The sequence below is a fragment of the Lissotriton helveticus genome, chromosome 3_1 (genome assembly GCF_964261635.1).
Source record: "Lissotriton helveticus chromosome 3_1, aLisHel1.1, whole genome shotgun sequence".
Lineage (NCBI taxonomy): Eukaryota > Metazoa > Chordata > Amphibia > Caudata > Salamandridae > Lissotriton > Lissotriton helveticus.
Genome location: NC_136061.1, coordinates 211,080,334 through 211,096,059, shown reverse-complemented (window position 1 = coordinate 211,096,059; position 15,726 = coordinate 211,080,334). Strand labels below are relative to the sequence as shown.

The 15,726-nt window shown below is 44.1% G+C and overlaps 1 protein-coding gene across 2 annotated transcripts in view; it reads left to right on the top strand.

Moving 5' to 3' along the window:
• LOC144822280 (complement factor B-like) overlaps window positions 1-15,726 on the top strand; it is an 827,973-nt gene that overhangs the window by 335,244 nt on the left and 477,003 nt on the right. For both annotated transcript variants that reach the window (XM_078679607.1, XM_078679606.1), the window contains exon 7: window positions 4,776-4,908. In XM_078679607.1, coding sequence (XP_078535733.1) covers window positions 4,776-4,908 — 133 coding nt within the window. The remainder of the gene's footprint in view (window positions 1-4,775; window positions 4,909-15,726) is intronic.

Sequence of the window (15,726 nt, the reverse complement as noted above, 5' to 3'; positions counted from 1 at the left end):
GAACCACTGATATGAAAGGTGTCCAGATCCAGTCTGGCACCTGGAGAATAATCTAAAGGTAAGGAATCTGTGATTAGATAGAGTATCTACCAGTAGGAGCGTTACTGAATGTAAGACTCATGTAAGTATATCTCATCTATATATTGGAACTCAAGGGAGGTCTATCTTGCTCTGTAGTCTGCCCATTCAGTCTTGTTGAACACAGACCTAAGAGTTCAAACCGGCAATACAACAACTAAATATAACCTTAACAAACAAGCAGAACAAAATCAAGTATCACGTCAGTGGAAGCTGAAATGATTTGGATTGGCTCATAACTAGGCACCTTAGTCTAGCAGTGATAGACTTGTCTTTAGCACAAACCCAGTAGTCAGATGAGTTAAGCAGAAATCTATAAGAAGGTCAGGAATGGATCCACATCAGAAAGGTTCTCAATTAAGTGTTTCAGTTCTTCTGGATCCAGCCACCACCAGATACATTTGATAGGAACATCAGAAAACATGTAGGGCCAAAGCTTTCTATCTAGGGATCAAGAGCCTAATTTGAAAGAGAGTAATACCATTTTGACCAGTTGGTCAAGAGTAATAATTTATGCTTTTCCGAACTCCTCATCCCAAAGAAGAGCTAAAGCAATACAAGGCCAGAATGATCTTGATAGCTGAAGAACGGCCTTGCAGGCTGTAGTTCCACAACTGCTTCACCTGTTGGGATAGAACAGAATATTTAATCTAAGCTTGACATCAGTGCGCCAGGTGATCTGACTCCCGGGTTCCTGCAGTGTGGCTATCTAATCCATCCTACAGACTAAACGGGACTGCACCAGAGACACAAAAAAGCTTTCCACTAGCTCATCATATATCTTCTTGTGGGAGAGATACTGCATATGGTTAACTGCAGGGCCCATTAAACTGCTGAAATGTTAAGACAAAATAGTACTACACTTTGCTAAATCTGGTTTACGGTTTAGATCTTTAAAGAAACTCTTACCTGCAAACCTCTTTTTACAACTCCATTGGTTAAGGGGTTTTGGAAGAACATAAAGTATTTCTAGTGTATGCATATCATCCACAGACAATAAACATTGGGGCACATGTCCAAAGCCCATTTTGCTGTTGCACGCCCTGCAGTTTTCAAAATCATAGGGATTGCAACTGGAAAATGGCTTTTTGCGATCCTATGAACCTAATTCGAGATGTAAAAAAATCTTTTAGATGTAAAGAATAGATTTAGTGCCTATGATTTAATAACTCTGTCCTCTATGGCCTTTGATACTCCAGCATCTGTCTCTTCCTTATTCACTAGTTTACTGCACCTATTTCATATCTCTGTTTTACCTCTACTTGCTACGGCCTATGTGTCTGCGGCAACTCTTAAATCACCTTTAAAGATTATATCAGTCAGCTACCTCTTAGCTTTCATATCTGGATATTACCCATGTGCGCTACTCATGTATCTATTACATGATCCTTTACCCTTTCAACTCTGCTTTGTGTTACATTAGCATCTGCTCCCTGTTATGTGTCACTCCAGTGTTACTCCTACACCTCTGTTGGGCCTTTTACTTGTCAAGTAGCATTTCCCTAAACTTTGTACTTTCTTCTCTTACATCTTGCTGGGTCTTGTATGGAGCCTCAAGGTGTGCTGACATAGTACCTCATTTCCAGGATGGTACAGAACTGCAACTGTACTTCGTGTAACCCAAAGCGACTGTTGTGACTCATCTTGTCGTGTATCAGACCCAGTGCCCGGATTGTCAGGGCACCACTTGGATCAACATGTATCAGACGGGGTGCCTCCCTAAGCTGAGAGGCTCCCCTATGCTTTGTTTCTCCATTCACTGCTTGTTCCCTCACTGGTTTCATTACAGTGGATCAACTGGCCTCTCCTCGTCTGGCCCTTCTGAAGACTTTGTGGCACCAGGTAGGAGTAAGAGGAATTAATTAGGCTAGAGCAAGTCAGGGGACTACATGACTCCCCTCATGCTCCCTGTACTTCCCATAATTGGGCTGGTTCCAGAAAGCCCTGGTGGACCCCTGTTTGTAACGCATTGTTGCTCTTAGCCCGTTTCTGCTTTGCAACTTGTTGGTGAACTGTGAGAGCAGTACAAATACCCCGTTTGTTTACATCTACCTTTTGTTTATGCTTAATGTCTATCCCCACCTGCTTTCCGGGGACCCGGATGAGGTGTGTCCTCAGCTGTGAGTGAATACAACTATTGTGAGGTTGATGCACAGCTAAGTTTTTAATCGAGTTTGAGCGCAGGTACGAAATTATTTCTTAATTGTTTGTTGTTGCTCTACCAGGAGGCGTCGAGGGTCCACCGACGTCAAACAAATGATAAACAAACGTGAGGCTAGAGGATCTCTAGTCTCATCCCTGCGTAGGCACACACATAATCGTCCTTCCTCTAGTCAAGAAAAAACGACTTTGGTTCAATGTTCCTTGTATTTACCGATCTGAAGCAGTGTCAATTCCCTGATGAAGGGCATACTCTTAATGCCCGAAATGCATTGGATACGTCTAACATACAGTGCCTGAACTGGATTGTTGAAAATGATTTAGACCATATTTGATTTAATCTGCTCAAATGAAACAACATTGAAACATGAAATAAATTAACGAAATACAAGGAACATTGAACCAAAGTCGTTTTTTCTTGACTAGAGGAAGGACGATTATGTGTGTGCCTACGCAGGGATGAGACTAGAGATCCTCTAGCCTCACGTTTGTTTCTCAGCTGTGAGTGGCCTTGTGTCTGGATGGAGGGGCTTGTGAACTTCCATCCGGGGTGTCTAGGACAGTGGAGGTGAAGGAGGGTGGTGGGAGAGTTGGAGCCACGAGGTCTGTAGTGTGTTATCCACTGACCTGTTTGGTATTAGTGGCACAACATTAATATGTCGGGTGCATATGAGTGTGAAAGTGCCCATACGAACTGGGCTGGTACCTGTCACTTCATGTAGCAGTGCAAAGTGAGTGTGAGTGTGTGGGGTGACTGTCAGCAGACCGGCTGTGTTTCATGACACTGGTCGGCTGTGTTCATTTATAACTTGTTCTCTTACCAAAAGCACTTTACCTCTCAAAAGTGAGTTTATTTCTGTGACCTCGTCCTGCGGTGCTGCTAAACGTGTTATAATTCTGTGTAAGCAAATATTAGTGATATCGCTGTAGCCAGGGTGCACCCTATAGCTGTGTGAAATTTCATGATTAAGATTGTGATGGTGGGCTGCGGGCTGACAACGTGTCGTACAGCATAAGGGTACTGTGTGCGGTTTAGAAAAGGACTTTTCCCATATGTGCATGTTATTGAGATCTGATCACCACAAATTCGACCTAGTACTGCTAGTAACATTGCCAAGTGTGAATTATGCCCAGAACTCCATGATATTCATGTGATATTGTTTTATGGGAGTGTTGAATATAAATGACAATTCTCGACTACAAGTGTGAAGTCTCTCATTTTTATCGGGTGGAATATTTATTGTGTCTGCTTTCTGTGTTCTTACTTTACACATTGCTTATGAGGAATACCTGACTGCTCAGAGCCAGTCTACCCAAGGGTGAGCATGGGTTGTACAGTGTGGGTAATCACCTGCCCTTGACGGGAGCAGTGCACCCTGCCTCGCTGGGGTACCCACTCAGCAAACCAGATAATACTGGTTCCAACAACCTCTTTCTTTTCTCCTTATTACTCTTCCTCACAAGCCTGACATACTCATGTTTCTCTGTCATGGCATCTTATCACTTTACGTCTCTCGCACTTGTCTTGTTCCTGCAGCTTGTTCTTGTCTTATTTTCTCTTTTCAACATGTATTCAGTAGCTCATGCACCACTTACCATGCCTCTGTATTATCCTACCCATAGGCTGTAATTTAACCTTGCAGCTACTATCTATCGGGAAACATCCTTTACAACGCAACTTTTACCACGCAGTGCCTTTACGACGCAACTTTTAGAACGCAAACCATTACAACACATTGCGCTGGGGGGCGCTCTAGGATAGGGAATAGATTTAATTTACTATCCAACACCTTCCCTACTATCCACGGGGACTGGAGTTGGAATAGTAAATTAAACTATTCACTATCCAGCACCCCAAAGCGCTATGCGTTGTAAAGGCATGCGTTGCAAATACTGCGTTGTAAAGGCATGCGTGGTAAAAGCATGCGTTGTAATGTCATACATCCCTATCTATCACTCTCCTCACTACCTTTCTCTTTAGGAGCGCCCTCTACTATACCACTTAAATGCACTGTAAACTATGCTTCTGGGTCTTGACTCACCCCTTGTATCCATTAACTATTGGCTCATCATGTTCTCCGATAGGCTCTGTTTTAACCACACACATCTATTTGTGTAATTATTGCTCTCTAGTTAATGGCTCAACTCATCATTCCTTAACCTGCTTTCTGATCACCCTTCTCTCCCAGACCGGCTTAAACCTGCCTTCTTATGTTCCACCTCTTCATTGCATTGCCTACCATCCTTTATATTGCCTTTAAGGTTCTACCTGATCAATTCACTTTAGTCTTACCTGACTCCTGTGCATCTTACCTGTCTCTGAATTGCCTGGTAGGTTCTGCCTTGCCTTTAAATTGCTTACATTTCCAGTTATTGCCCTCCATGTCTTGCTATGTAATTGCAAATCTAGTCACTCTTGCTATGGCCTCATAGGTCCTGTCTTTCTTGTGCACGTCCTACCTTTCCCTTTTATGTCCTGTATGCTCAGCCTGGACATTACAACTTGTATCTGAAATTTTTTCGTCACTCTTTTGTAGGTTTCCATGTACAGAACCAACATGTCCTTTGGGGTGGTGCTTTTTGGAATGACAACGATGACAGTGGTGAAGATCGAAGATGGTTGGAGGAATGAGAAAGTCATTGAAGCCATCAATGGAATTATCTATAAAGGTAAGGTTTGTGCTATTAATTTTTTTGACAATGATGGATGTTCTTGTTTTGTTCCTTGTGGCAATACCTCATTAGACAGACGCAAGTTTGTTGACTGATATTGTCATGAGCATAGTGGACATCACTGGACCGAAGCTAAATATTTTAAAGACTGTAGAACTGCCCTAATTGTCCGCAGTTTAAACTCTAGGCCTTTCAGAACACTGCTTCAGGTAGACCTCGGTAGAACTTTGAGTCATTGTCTGGTTGGGGACTCCTGGTGCCTAATCATCCCAATCGTGTTGAATTTTCTTGTATTGCCCATTAATTACATACCTAAGGCTCCACTCCTGCTGTTCATTGGCCAGTCAAGGATGATTCACCACATTTAAAGTGTAACCTTTAGGCTTCTTAATACACTCTGCTATTCAACACTACATTTCCCATAAGGTTGAGCATGAACATTTTGAATTGCCTCTCTCCACCCTGTTACCTGGCCCTTTTGTTAACCTTATGACGTAACGCTCGGCCATACACAATCGTCCAGCAAATACAGAGCATGTATCCTTCTCCTCTTTGCCTGGGGTCATACAGTTTGGGACGCCCAATGTACCTCTGTGTGTCCTCTTGCTGGCTTTGAGACTCAGTTGTGGGTAAATCGCTACGTTTCTGACATTGGCCATTCACTTCATGCACCAGGTTTGCGTTTGCTGACTCTGTCACCTCATTCCCTGCAGAGCGAGCTGCTTCCGTCAATATTATTGACCCTCCTCTGTAATCTTCATCCTGGTCTTTATCTACCATTCCAAATTGCTATTTACCCACTGGGTCATGGAATCCTTTAAAGAATGAGCTGTTCCTGATAATGGTCTTAGTTCCTTTGTGTGCTGACACCATTGTGCAGCGAACTCTGATGACCATCCATGGGCAAGGTTCAAAAGAAGGTCAAACATTTCTCCCTGGGTACCTGTCTTTAACCAACATCTGGTCACCCACTTTGAGATTCCGATTCAGGGCCCACCTTTGTCTGCTGACTCGAGAACTTCGGTTCATTCAGTGTTGAAACAACTAATTTATTGTGGAAGCTGCTGCGGACCATTTGGTGTGATGCGGGATGGTGTCCAAAACCCTTAACTGTAAACACAGGATTCTTAGGGCCACTCCTGTGGTCATATGTGGAGTAAGTCAGTCCCTTAAAAATGTGTCGATGGCTGGTTTGATGTTCTGCTCCTTGAGCTATGCAGATACTTGTTGCCAATGTCCTCATGAAGCATTCAACTAATCAACTTCTCTGTTGGCCTAAGGTCTCCAGAGTGTGATCTTGCGGAGTTTAGTGCATCAGGATTGGAGATATTCTGTAATCCCCTGCCCGTTGAAAGGGAGTCCATTGTTTATTAGGAGTTCATGAATGAGGCCATGGATCACCATGGATCACCGTGATTTTTTCCTTCCTCTGTATTACGTCTCCTGCCACTGTTGATGGCATGGTCTCCACCTCGGGATATTTAGAATGGTCTTCTATAAAAACTAACGTGTTTTCCGTCACATAGACTTTCAAAATCGGGGCTAGCTTAGTCTTATTAGTGTTAATAACTGCTTGTTACATCAGCTCGTCCAGTCTGGGAACCATACTTTGATCCTCATTCAACTCTTTACCCTGACCATTTCTTGGTGGGACCTGTGTGCTAAATGTGACATCTGCGGTAGTGATGGTCCTCTGAATTGACCGGCAGAAACACGTCTTTCTCGACCTTAGTGAACAGACAAGCGCATATTCTAGAGATTTTCCATGAATATAACGGTGATCTAGAGACGAAGTATCTCGATCCTGAAACCTCATTGAAGTTGTTTAGTGAAAACCTGCTACTAATGAAATCAAACCAATTAAATCCTTCAAACGTGACTCTTGGTTATAGCGTGCTTCCCTTCTTGCTTTCACAAGGGTCATCGGCCAATACCCAACAATTCGTCCTGATGATGGTCTTGTGATTAATCTTGATAAGACCGAAACGTCGACCTTGATGGCCACTCCTGCTATTGTTGACACCTTGCGTTCAGTGCCTTACTGCAAATTTAGTAGTAGTCATTGTACTTTATGTAACAGCTGGGACGTATTCTCTTGTACTGTTGGACCAATGAATGTTTTCCTTGTACATTAGAATTTTTTATGTTTCATTCTAATAACTGATGAATAACCCTTACAATTGCTTCAAAATAATAACAATTTTGATACATAAACCTTTGGTGTTGCTTCTCTTTATTGTGTGGCTAATGTGGTAGCCTTACATTGTGATTTTTGCGCTGTCCCAAATAATTGGACTTTTTAAATATAATACAGCAACTGATGTTTACAGCTAGGATCTAAAAACTCTTTTAAATAGAGATCCCCAATGCTGCTTATGAGAGTGTGAAACAAATCCCTTGCTGGCAATTTGTTTTTGATATATGGTCCTCACATGAGGCAATCCTCAGTGATGCCTGCCAGTTTGTGGTGCACATGATAAAGGGATGTCCGCACTTTTGGGTCTTCATCCGTCCTGTAAGCTTCGTTGAGTGTAAGAGGTTTCCAGTCTCCTGACCATATCGCTGCGGCTGCAGGTTGTAGGCAGTCACTGGCGTGGGTGGCCTCGGTTACCTCGACAAGGAATACTGGTGGTGGCCGAGATCACTCTATGATCATGGAAACATAGTCTTCAGTGTTTAACACAGCCTTTTCATCATCCCTGGTAGCTGGTCATGCATATCTTTACAGGTAATCTACTGGGTTCTGCTTCTCCAGCTTGTATTCTACAGTGAACTGATATTGTTGCGGTTGTAATATCTACTTCTCTATGTGAAAAGGCACTTTAGATGCTGACCTTCGGAACAGTGTGATGAGGGGCTTATGGTCTCTCTGCCCATATAGGTATAGATGAAAATGCCTTCACCCACAGTGAATAGGGTTCCCTCCCTTTTCAATATCAGAATACCGCTGTTCAGTGGCCGTGAGTGCACAGTTTGCATATGCCACTGGGGTCCAACCCCCACACTCTTGCTTATGGGACAATACAGCACCTGGTCCTGTAGAACTGGTGTCCATGAACAGCTCCAGGTCTTTCCTTGGATCAAAATATGCCAGTGTTGTGCTCTCAGACAGGGCATTCCTTGATTCTTGTAAGGCTTGTTCCTGCCCTGTTGCCCAGGTCAGCGAAGCACAATGCTCACCGCTGCTCCGGGCCACTCTTCCTTGAGAGGCCCCAGGCACCGTCAGCAGCAGCAGAACAGCGTGGATCCAGGAATGCGTGTCACACTTTGCATGTGGACAGTGCTCTCCAGTTGTTTTGCTTGCCTCTTCACCATGTGATATGTTGGCGGGTGCCTGGACATTGCGCAATAAAATGTTTCATGAACTGTCAAATGGACACTGGTTTTTCTCCTACTTTTAACTTTTCAGGGCTGGAATTATACCAATTCAAGGGGTTTATTTTTGAAGGTTATTTTGTGGTGGGAAAAGTGCATTGGCTCTAGAAGTGGTGCCTTAAACACACTAGTAGTAAAGAAAATATCCAGATGTAGATCTTGAAAACCTGGAGCACTGCTCAATACACTCCACTGAGTGTTAATCACTGTATACGAGAATTCAATTGAAGTGCTTATAAACAATTTATACAAATATACAAATTAATCAACAGTTCAATAACAAGTCTTGATAAAAGAGTCTTCAAACGAGATTTTGATGCTTGGTTGTTTTTAATTGTTGTGGGAGTTTGTTGACTTTCACAAAAACCACTATGTTGGCATCATCAAATCAATTTTGAGCATTCCCAATGCATTTCGGGCTACACGTGCCCTTCATCAGGGGTATCTACAGGGATAGGTACAATATGTATCAACAATCATAATTCAAAGGAGCGTTTATACATGTACTTACTCATGGGGTTAGGCATAATAATTAAAAGAAAAAGTCTAAGTACAGATGTTTACTGTTAGAAGTTCATTATACCGGAGTGCGAAACAGGAAACGGTGATATCAGAAAGCTGAAAGTGGGAAACCAGAAGGAAAAGGATAGCGTGCCCTTTTACCATATTCGTGAAGACTGCTCGTGCTCGATGTTACTTAAAATGATATAACTAGGTGCCTGTGGTAAAGAGGTGCTCAAGAGCCTGAGAGGGCTGTGTGAAAAAGGGTTAAAGATAATCCTTACTTAGATCTGTAGCATCAAGCTGCATGTGATCAACAAGTACAGCCCAGACTGTGTACACAGGAGGGCTGGGTGACAAGCGGTATTCTGAAGTAACTCGAAAAAGGCTGTAAGATGAGGAGCCAGATGTGGATCAATTATTTACTTGCCAGCCGTACAAAGGCTATGATTTAAATGAGGATTAAGATTAAGAGAGCGGGACTTACCCGTCAACATCTCCTAAAGCCGCCACAAGTTGAGGAAAAACGCCTGGTCGACAAAGACCAATCTGTGAAATAATAACGCGTTGTTGGAGCAGCTCATATAATAAAGTGCGGTGGCGCGGCGATGGTTTAAGATTTAATGGCTGCCTGAAACTCACCGGCTGGGAAAAGGAATATTGGCCACTCTGGACTAGCAGGACATCTGTAATCGGAACAGGCTGAGGACCGCGGGTCGCCATGGATCAGCGTTTAAAGAGAATGAACTATGGAAAGTAAAAGCGGACTGAAACGCAAGAGCGTGTCGGCCATCTTAGCGAAGGATAGAATGTGAAATTACCAAAACACCAAAAAACAGCAAGTGAGGCACTCGGTAGGGTATACATGTGATATATATATGAGTAGTTAGATTATAGAGTGCATACCAGCTGCTTTCTCTCACAGTGTTAAACACACTAGTGGCATTTCGTGCTCTGTCCCAGGAGTCCTGTCCATATTACTCTCACAGCAATCGGGTAGATTTATTTATTTATTTATATGAAGGACCTTTAAAATGTAACATGTTTAAAGTCGATGTAGTAAACTAGAAACCCGCCTTAACACAATGCTGTTTGTAAGCAACCAGCTCTAAGGACATGCTTATAACACTGTGATGCAGCGCGGCTCCAGAAATTCTCTGTAAAACCACCACCTTATCCCAGAGAGCTATTCACACATTACTCATCAGTGGGGCCCATAACACTGCGAGTCACTCATACACTCAGTTACCCTGCTCCGAGGATTTGGTGAAGACCAAAGGAGAGCTGCTGGATTATAGTGGACTGTCTAAATTAATACTAAATGTTATACATTACATACATCTGCAGTTTATTTCTATTACCATGGTCTGATTTAACAAACATTTAAACACACCACCATTATTTGTCAATGGATCTGCTAGTAAAAGTTAACTAAAGGACAACAAGACCAGCTTAATTCTCTATTGATTTAATTTTTATTTTAGAGACTAAGGGCCAGATGTAGGTAATTCCTATTTACAGGCTCTTAAATACCGACTCATACCGAATCGGTATTTAAGAGTCGGTAAATAGGAAGGAGGCAGATGTAGGTAAATAATTACCGAATCTGTAAGAGTCGGTATTTACCGAATCTGTAAATACCGATTCGGTATTTCACATTGATTCCTATGGGCCTTGAAGCCCATAGGAATCAATGTGAAATACCGATTCGGTATTTACAGATTCGGTAAATACCGAATCCTGGAAGGGTGCAGGGGGTGTCACTTTGACACCCTCTAGCACCCCAAGTACAGGCATGTGTGCCATGTGGCACACAGACATGCCCCAAGGGCATGTCTGTGTGTCACATGGCACAGGTGTGCATGCACACCTGAATTCGGTATTTTACCACCCAATAGGATTGGGTGGTAAAATACCGACTCTTAAGGGCCTGTGGCACTCTTAGGAGTGTCACCTACATATGGATTTACATAATCGGTATATTTACCGATTCGGTAAAATACCGAAGTGGTAAATTTACCAAATCGGTAAATATACCGATTCGGTAAATTCAGACCCACCTACATCTCATAAGCCAAATACCGGTTGGTAACTGCCGAAATCGGCCGTTACCGACTGGTATTTGGCGACCTACATCTGGCCCTTAATCTCCTAGCATGACCTCTATTCTATTAACTCTAATCAACGTCATTTAAACATCAATGACCTAGAAAAGAAAAGTTTTTAAATTCAAAACATTTATATTTATTAGCATAATAGTTTGAAAAATAAATGAAAAGTCATATTACTAGGATTTTAGAACACGCACTTCAGCATGAGGACAGAATAGTTCCCAAAGAACACCTCTCTATCTCTTTCGATGTTCACATCCCATAGGACTCCGCACCCATTCAAAAATTAAAGTTCCTAAAAATGTCAAAGTACTTGCGCCATAGAAAAGGTTTCGCAGTCCGGCAGCATGTCGGGGTGCAAAGATAAAATCGAAAAGCAAGCTTTTTTCATACTTCCAAACGTCCTCTTTTATACCCTTTTTCGCTAACTTATCTATCTAAAAGTTGTAACTTTTGGGGTCTCAAACTATCCGGATTGGTCAAACCGAGGGGTGGATGAGCATAACCTCATCACCTTATTATTCAATTTCCGCAGAGTCATTGTTATAATTGAGAAAATTAAGTTTCTATTGTTCGTAGCATTCCTCTTCCGCTTGTGTCCTTTAAATTGATATTCAGGACCAGTTTCCCATGTTCACGATGCTGACATTCAAAAAAGTTGGCACTCATTCTAGTAGCCAGGCCACACTGTTCTTGACTCATTTTGCCCAGGCACAGGCTGCTTGTGCTCTCCTCAAGTTCTGACACGCATGCGTACATCATTGCAAACTCGGTGTCTCAGACAGCTTCCATTTTTGATGGGCCACATAGGCCACAATTGGGAACTATTATAGAAACAAACACAAATAAACGTTAATTTTTTAAATAAAGCCCTTCTCTTTACCTCCCCCCATTCTAAGATATTCCAATTAGTTATTACCTAGCAATTTAAGCAACACATAAGCATAGTTTACTCACATTTCTCCATCATTTATGCCACAATAGGACAAACAAAAAGCATATTCATGCAATTTTCGATCAGATTATGACAAATGCGCACAGATTAAACAAGACAACATTACTCAATTAGTAGATTATGGTTTGCAATACATGTAAATTAGTATCCCACGTGTGTTTGTGTATGTGCATTCTATTCTATGTTGGTTAATTTCAAAACCACACGATTAATTCATGTTACTTTTATGGAGAAGCGACTTTACGTGGGGTATACAAAAATGTTTGTTTTCAACTTCGCTCCATCATGCTTATAACACTGTTCTCAATGTAGGAGGGGCAGTTCTAGGAATGTCTCCTGTAATACCAAACACTTTGATGACCTTTGAGGTTTCGCGTTTAAAATGGTGGCTCAACAGTTTGAGCTTCTGCTGCGTTGAGCTGCAATAAGACAAGAAGTACTAGAAGGTGTATTTTGCCTTTCATCCCACTTAGGTCAATAACACACGTTCGGCTGATAATGCGTTGTCAGATGACTAGGAAATATGTGGTCTAATCCTGGGCCTTTATTAAATGGTTACAAAAAGGGGGTGGTGATGGACAGAGTATCTGAGTTAATCAGAACACTCCTACCCAGTCAACAGATCAGGGCTTGATCCATCACCGTTTTTTAGCTCACTGCACCATCCCAGTTCAGAACCTGGCTATATGCAAATTAGTCTGTCCCTGGCCCAGTGCATCCTGGGAACAGGGCAGACCAAACTACCAAGCCAATTCTTCACTGGAAAGGAAACAAGCTTCCGGGGACCGGTTTCTGGCATTACAGCCGTCTTCGGCCCGGCTTGCTTGAATCCTGATGGTGCAATGAGCAAGGGACTCATGTCTGAGCATACCCTTCCACACTCATGGTGGCCAAATTAATTACAAAAAGGGGGTGGTGATGGACAGAGTATCTGAGTTAATCAGAACACTCCTACCCAGTCAACAGATCAGGGCTTGATCCATCACCGTTTTTTAGCTCACTGCACCATCCCAGTTCAGAACCTGGCTATATGCAAATTAGTCTGTCCCTGGCCCAGTGCATCCTGGGAACAGGGCAGACCAAACTACCAAGCCAATTCTTCACTGGAAAGGAAACAAGCTTCCGGGGACCGGTTTCTGGCATTACAGCCGTCTTCGGCCCGGCTTGCTTGAATCCTGATGGTGCAATGAGCAAGGGACTCATGTCTGAGCATACCCTTCCACACTCATGGTGGCCAAATTAATTACAAAAAGGGGGTGGTGATGGACAGAGTATCTGAGTTAATCAGAACACTCCTACCCAGTCAACAGATCAGGGCTTGATCCATCACCGTTTTTTAGCTCACTGCACCATCCCAGTTCAGAACCTGGCTATATGCAAATTAGTCTGTCCCTGGCCCAGTGCATCCTGGGAACAGGGCAGACCAAACTACCAAGGCAATTCTTCACTGGAAAGGAAACAAGCTTCCGGGGACCGGTTTCTGGCATTACAGCCGTCTTCGGCCCGGCTTGCTTGAATCCTGATGGTGCAATGAGCAAGGGACTCATGTCTGAGCATACCCTTCCACACTCATGGTGGCCAAATTAATTACAAAAAGGGGGTGGTGATGGACAGAGTATCTGAGTTAATCAGAACACTCCTACCCAGTCAACAGATCAGGGCTTGATCCATCACCGTTTTTTAGCTCACTGCACCATCCCAGTTCAGAACCTGGCTATATGCAAATTAGTCTGTCCCTGGCCCAGTGCATCCTGGGAACAGGGCAGACCAAACTACCAAGCCAATTCTTCACTGGAAAGGAAACAAGCTTCCGGGGACCGGTTTCTGGCATTACAGCCGTCTTCGGCCCGGCTTGCTTGAATCCTGATGGTGCAATGAGCAAGGGACTCATGTCTGAGCATACCCTTCCACACTCATTATTAAATGGTGTCATACAACCTTCGAGTGCTAGTGTTGGCTCACTGCATAGTATTCTGTGAAGGAGAAAACACATTTTAAAAGAGTAATACATAAACAACCATACAAAATTACAAACATATTTTAAACTTATTAACAGTTCAAATTAATGTAATTATCTCTTGTTCATGAATTGATGTTTACAGACCTTAAGCAATGTTAAATACTGATTCTGAAATTTCCATATCTATGATATATATGTCCATTCATTTTATGTGTGTGCATTTTGGTGGGTGGGAGGGCTGCAAATCCAGGACACTGCTGCCATCTGCGCACTCTATATTTTGGGTTTTAGCAGTCCTTAGGCAGGTTCCAGACCACAATATTACAAAAGTGCTCATTTCTTTATTTCACTGTTTGGAGAGAAATGCTTTGTTCTAATCGTGATAGCATGTCACCCAAAGTGAGCCACACAGAGCTCTGAAACGTCACACATAAGCATACTGTAAATATGAAAATGTCCAACAAACAAAAGGAAATCTTGGCGACTGTGCCATAATAATGCGAGCTTAAATACTTGAACAAGCGCCAAAGCGGCCACCGTCTTACAAGAGGAGATGACCAGCCACCCCTACATTACAACTAAAGAAAATGCCCTGAGCTGAATTCTATGTAGCGCTAAATGGTAATAGCGCTGCCTGTTATGTGCAAATTAAAAACTCACAGAGGGGCAACCAAGGGCCCTCAACCGAGAATGTTTTACCCCGGGCCGGGAGCCGATCGGACCTAATCCGTCTCGGCTCCCGGCTCACGCGCACTCTGTGCGAAGATTTGTGAGGTCACTGACAGCTGGGGCCACCGTCCTTCATGGCCCGGCGTGGGAGGTTGTGAGGCATTAGCGGAGGTGTTTTGGAGATCTTGGAGTCGCGGGGCCGGGGTGATTTTTTACCCGGATTGCTGAGGAGAGCGCTCACCAGCTTCCCAACATGGCGGCACGACATCGGATCAGCAGCGTTATTGCTGGCTCCCGCTGAGACAGCTGGGGGAGGACTTGCCGCCGGAGATCGCCCACCTCACCCGACTGCCAAACAGGCAAGAAGCACTAGCGTTGGTATGATCGGCACCAAGCGCCGCATCTGTGCTGCAGCCTCCACCGGTGCCTGACTCTAAAATGGCGGCCGCCGCTGCCCACACGGCGGTCTTTTTGGGATTCAACATCTGAGGCGCCCGTTCTCCTGGCGGTTCCTGCGATGAAGGACTTCATTTGGGCGCTCTGTGTCTTCTGCGTCCATAGCTCCCACATATTGCTCCATATGTCTGCTGCCTGCTTGCCCCCCTGCTGGCCCGCCGCCGATTCCCACACAACTACCAGGGCGGATGAACCCACACACAACTCACCGGCTGCACCGGGAGCCGTGCCAGCGCCACACAGCCAACGCGCGGGAGCGCGACCGCACCAACAGCGTCAACACGGCCTTCATCCCCCACGCACAATGCCACCACCCACATCGTGTTTAACTGGGCTCTGGTGAGAGCCCCTCCTTCCCTTCAAACTTTGTTTTAGACTTTGCAGCCTCCCGTTCTGCCTTGGCGCCTGTGGTCTTTCTTCCCTGACCCCCTGGTCTCCGGATTGGAATCCTCTGCCCCAGCTCCTCATGAACGATGAGGCTGCGACTTTGCTGCGGACTGCCTTTCCCCCCCTGGACTTGCTGGCTATGTCAGCCCTCTTCCTGAACTTTCGGACTTGGACCTTTGTGCTCCCCACCATTTTCTTTTTATGACTTGCTTCTTCGTCTACCTTTCTCCTCCGCCATTTTAGCGATCCCTGACCTCCGCCTCTGTCCTTTCGAATTTTCTATTGTATCTCCTGTTGCCTCTGACACACTCCTTACTGTCTTACTCATTACTATCTGCTTCCCTCTCTCGTTTGTCTCACTTTCCTGCCCTTCTCTGTCCCTCCCTTGGTGCTGTGACTGC